Source organism: Salvelinus sp. IW2-2015, linkage group LG15, assembly GCF_002910315.2.
Source record: "Salvelinus sp. IW2-2015 linkage group LG15, ASM291031v2, whole genome shotgun sequence".
Taxonomy (NCBI): domain Eukaryota; kingdom Metazoa; phylum Chordata; class Actinopteri; order Salmoniformes; family Salmonidae; genus Salvelinus; species Salvelinus sp. IW2-2015.
Window position 1 is genome coordinate 1,787,512 of NC_036855.1, and position 2,973 is coordinate 1,790,484.

The 2,973-nt window shown below is 42.4% G+C and overlaps 1 protein-coding gene across 1 annotated transcript in view; it reads left to right on the forward strand.

The window, feature by feature from the left end:
• Positions 1-2,973, forward strand: part of LOC111973937 (pikachurin) — a 45,177-nt gene that overhangs the window by 13,034 nt on the left and 29,170 nt on the right. Inside the window, exon 4 of the mRNA XM_024001390.3 lies at positions 1,145-1,171. Coding sequence (XP_023857158.3) covers positions 1,145-1,171 — 27 coding nt within the window. The remainder of the gene's footprint in view (positions 1-1,144; positions 1,172-2,973) is intronic.

The window sequence follows — 2,973 nt, forward strand, 5'->3', positions numbered from 1 at the left end:
ACTTCACCTTGTTGCCACCTTGTACATTTTCTAAGCCTGACGATAGTATACTGCACAATCTTGAACACAGGCTGTGTGTGCGTGTGTGTGTGTGCGTTCGTATGTATGTGTGTGTTTGTCAGGTGTTCTACACAGAGATGAGGAACAGTCGGCCAGTGAGTACTGCCGTGACGCTGGAGGTGCCTCTCAGTCTGGACATGCTGACCACCGTAAGTAACGTGTCCTCTCCTCAGAGTGGATGGCAGTTTACTGTTAGCTGTATATGTATGGACGTGTCCTTACAGTAACCAAACAGTGTGGTCGTGTCCTTACAGTAACCATTAACAGTATGGACGTGTCCTTACAGTAACCTTAACGGTATGACATGCCCTACAGTAACAGTATGGTGACTGTCCTTACAGTAACCTTAATGGTATGGACATGTCCTTACAGTAACAGTATGGATGTGTCCTTACAGTTACCATAACAGGTATGGATGTGCCCTTACAGTAACTCTAACAGTATGGACATGTCCTTACAGTAACCTTTAATGGTATGGACTTGTCCTTACCGTAACGCGTAAACAGTATGGGCAGTGTCCTTACAGTAACAGTATGGTGGACTTGTCCTTACAGTAACTGTAACAGTATGGACATGTCCTTACAGTAACAGTATGGATGTGTCCTTACAGTAACTCTAACAGTATGGATGTTTCCTTACAGTAACCATAACAGTATGGACATGTCCTTACAGTAACAGTATGGACGTGTCCTTACAGGAACTATAACTGTATGGACGTGTCCTTACAGTAACTCTAACAGTTTAACAGTATGGACGTGTCCTTACAGTAACCTTAATGGTATGGACTTGTCCTTACAGTAACTGTAACAGTATGGATGTGTCCTTAAAGTAAATCTAACAGTATGGACGTGTCCTTTACAGTAATTCTAACAGTATGGATTTGTCCTTACAGTAATTGAACAAATAAATGGGTGATAGAAGTAGATGATTAGGCACCTGGTGGAATTCTTTTAAAAGTATACGTTTTTTTATCCGTTTTGAGTAGGTCACATAATGTTTCTTGGAAAACAAATAGTTGACTGTTTTATCCTACTTAATCCAACATAATTTATTATTTATTATTTTGGCTCTTATTCTCTCTTAGGGGCAATTGGATGGACAAGCAAGTTTTGTAAGTAGTATTCAGACAGAACTGTGCTACTTGTGCCAAACATATTTGAGTGTAAAACTTTAAAGTTACATAATTGTTGTCTAATGTAATCTTATCCACAGCCTTTGTATGTACAGTACCAGTAAAAAGTTTGGACACACCTACTCATTCAAGTGTTTTTCTTTATTTTTACTATTTTCTACATTGTAGAATAAAGGTGAAGACATCAMAACTATGAAATAACACATATGGAATCATGTAGTAACCAAAAAAGTGTTRAACAAATMAAAATATATTTATATTTGAGATTCTTCAAAGTAGCAACCCTTTGCCTTGATGACAGCTTTGCACACTCTTGGCATTCTCTCTACCAGCTTCATGAGGTAGTCACCTGGAATGGATTTCAATTAACAGGTGTGCCTTGTTAAAAGTTAATTTGTGAAATTTCTTTCCTTCTTAATGCATTTGATCCAATCAGTTGCGTTGTGACAAGGTAGGGTTGGTATACAGAAGATGGTAAAAGACCAAGTACATATTATGGCAAGAACAGCTCAAATAAGCAAAGAGAAACTACAGTCCATCATTACTTTAAGACATGAAGGTCAGTCAATCGGGGAAATTTCAAGAACTTTTAAAGTTTCTTCAAATGCAGTCGCAAAAACCATCAAGCGTTATGATGAAACTGGCTCTCATGAGGACCGCCACAGGAAAGGAAGACCCAGASTTACCTCTGCTGCAGAGGATAAGTTCATTAGAGTTACCAGCCTCAGAAATTGCAGTTCAAATAAATGCTTTACAGAGTTCAAGTAACAGACACATCTCAACATCAACTGTTCAGAGGACACTGCATGAATCAGGCCTTCATGGTCAAATTGCTGCAAAGAAACCACTACTAAAGGACCCCAATAATAAGAAGAGACTTGCTTGGGTCAAGAAACACGAGCAAGGGACATTGGAAATNTGTCAGTGATTTATTTAGAATTCAAGGCACACTTAACCAGCATGGCTACCATAGCATTCTGCAGCGATACGCCATCCCATTTGGTTTGCGCTTAGTGCGACTATAATTTGTTTTTCAATAGGACAATGACCCAACATACCTCCAGGCTGTGTAAGGGCTATTTGACCAAGAAGGAGAGTGATGGAGTGCTGCATCAGATGACCTGGCCTCCACAATCACCCGACCTCAACCCAACTGAGATGGTTTGGGATGAGTTGGACCACAGAGTAAAGGAAAAGAAGCCAATAAGTACTAAGCATAKGKGGGAACTCCTTCAAGACTGTTGGAAAAGCATTCCAGGTGAAGCTGGTTGAGAGAATGCCAAGASTGTCAAATGGAATGACGCTGGAGAGACGAAGCAGGTATGGGGAGTAAAACATTTAATAAATAACGGACATGGAACAAGACAGGAACAGCGTCAGCAAACTAATACTAAAGACAAAAACAATACAATGCAACAGCGGGGAACAGAGCTGGGGAACTGACAAATATAGGGGAGGAAATAAACAGGTGATAAGTGAGTCCAGGTGAGTCCAATATTGCTGATGCTCATGACGAGGGAAGGCAGGTGTGCGTAATGGATGGAAGGAGTGCGTGATGCAGGGCAGCGTGGCACCCTCAAGCACCAGGGAAGAGAGAAGAGCGGGAGCAGAGGTGACAGTACCCCCGCTTCTTGGGGCGCCACCCGGCGTCCCACCTGGGCGAACCGGCCGAGACATGGGCGCTGGGCAAGCCGGTTGGGGCGAGGGAGCCCAACAAACCGACAGGAGCGTGAGAGCCTGGCGAGCCGGCTGAGGCATGGAAGCCAGACAATCCGGCTGAG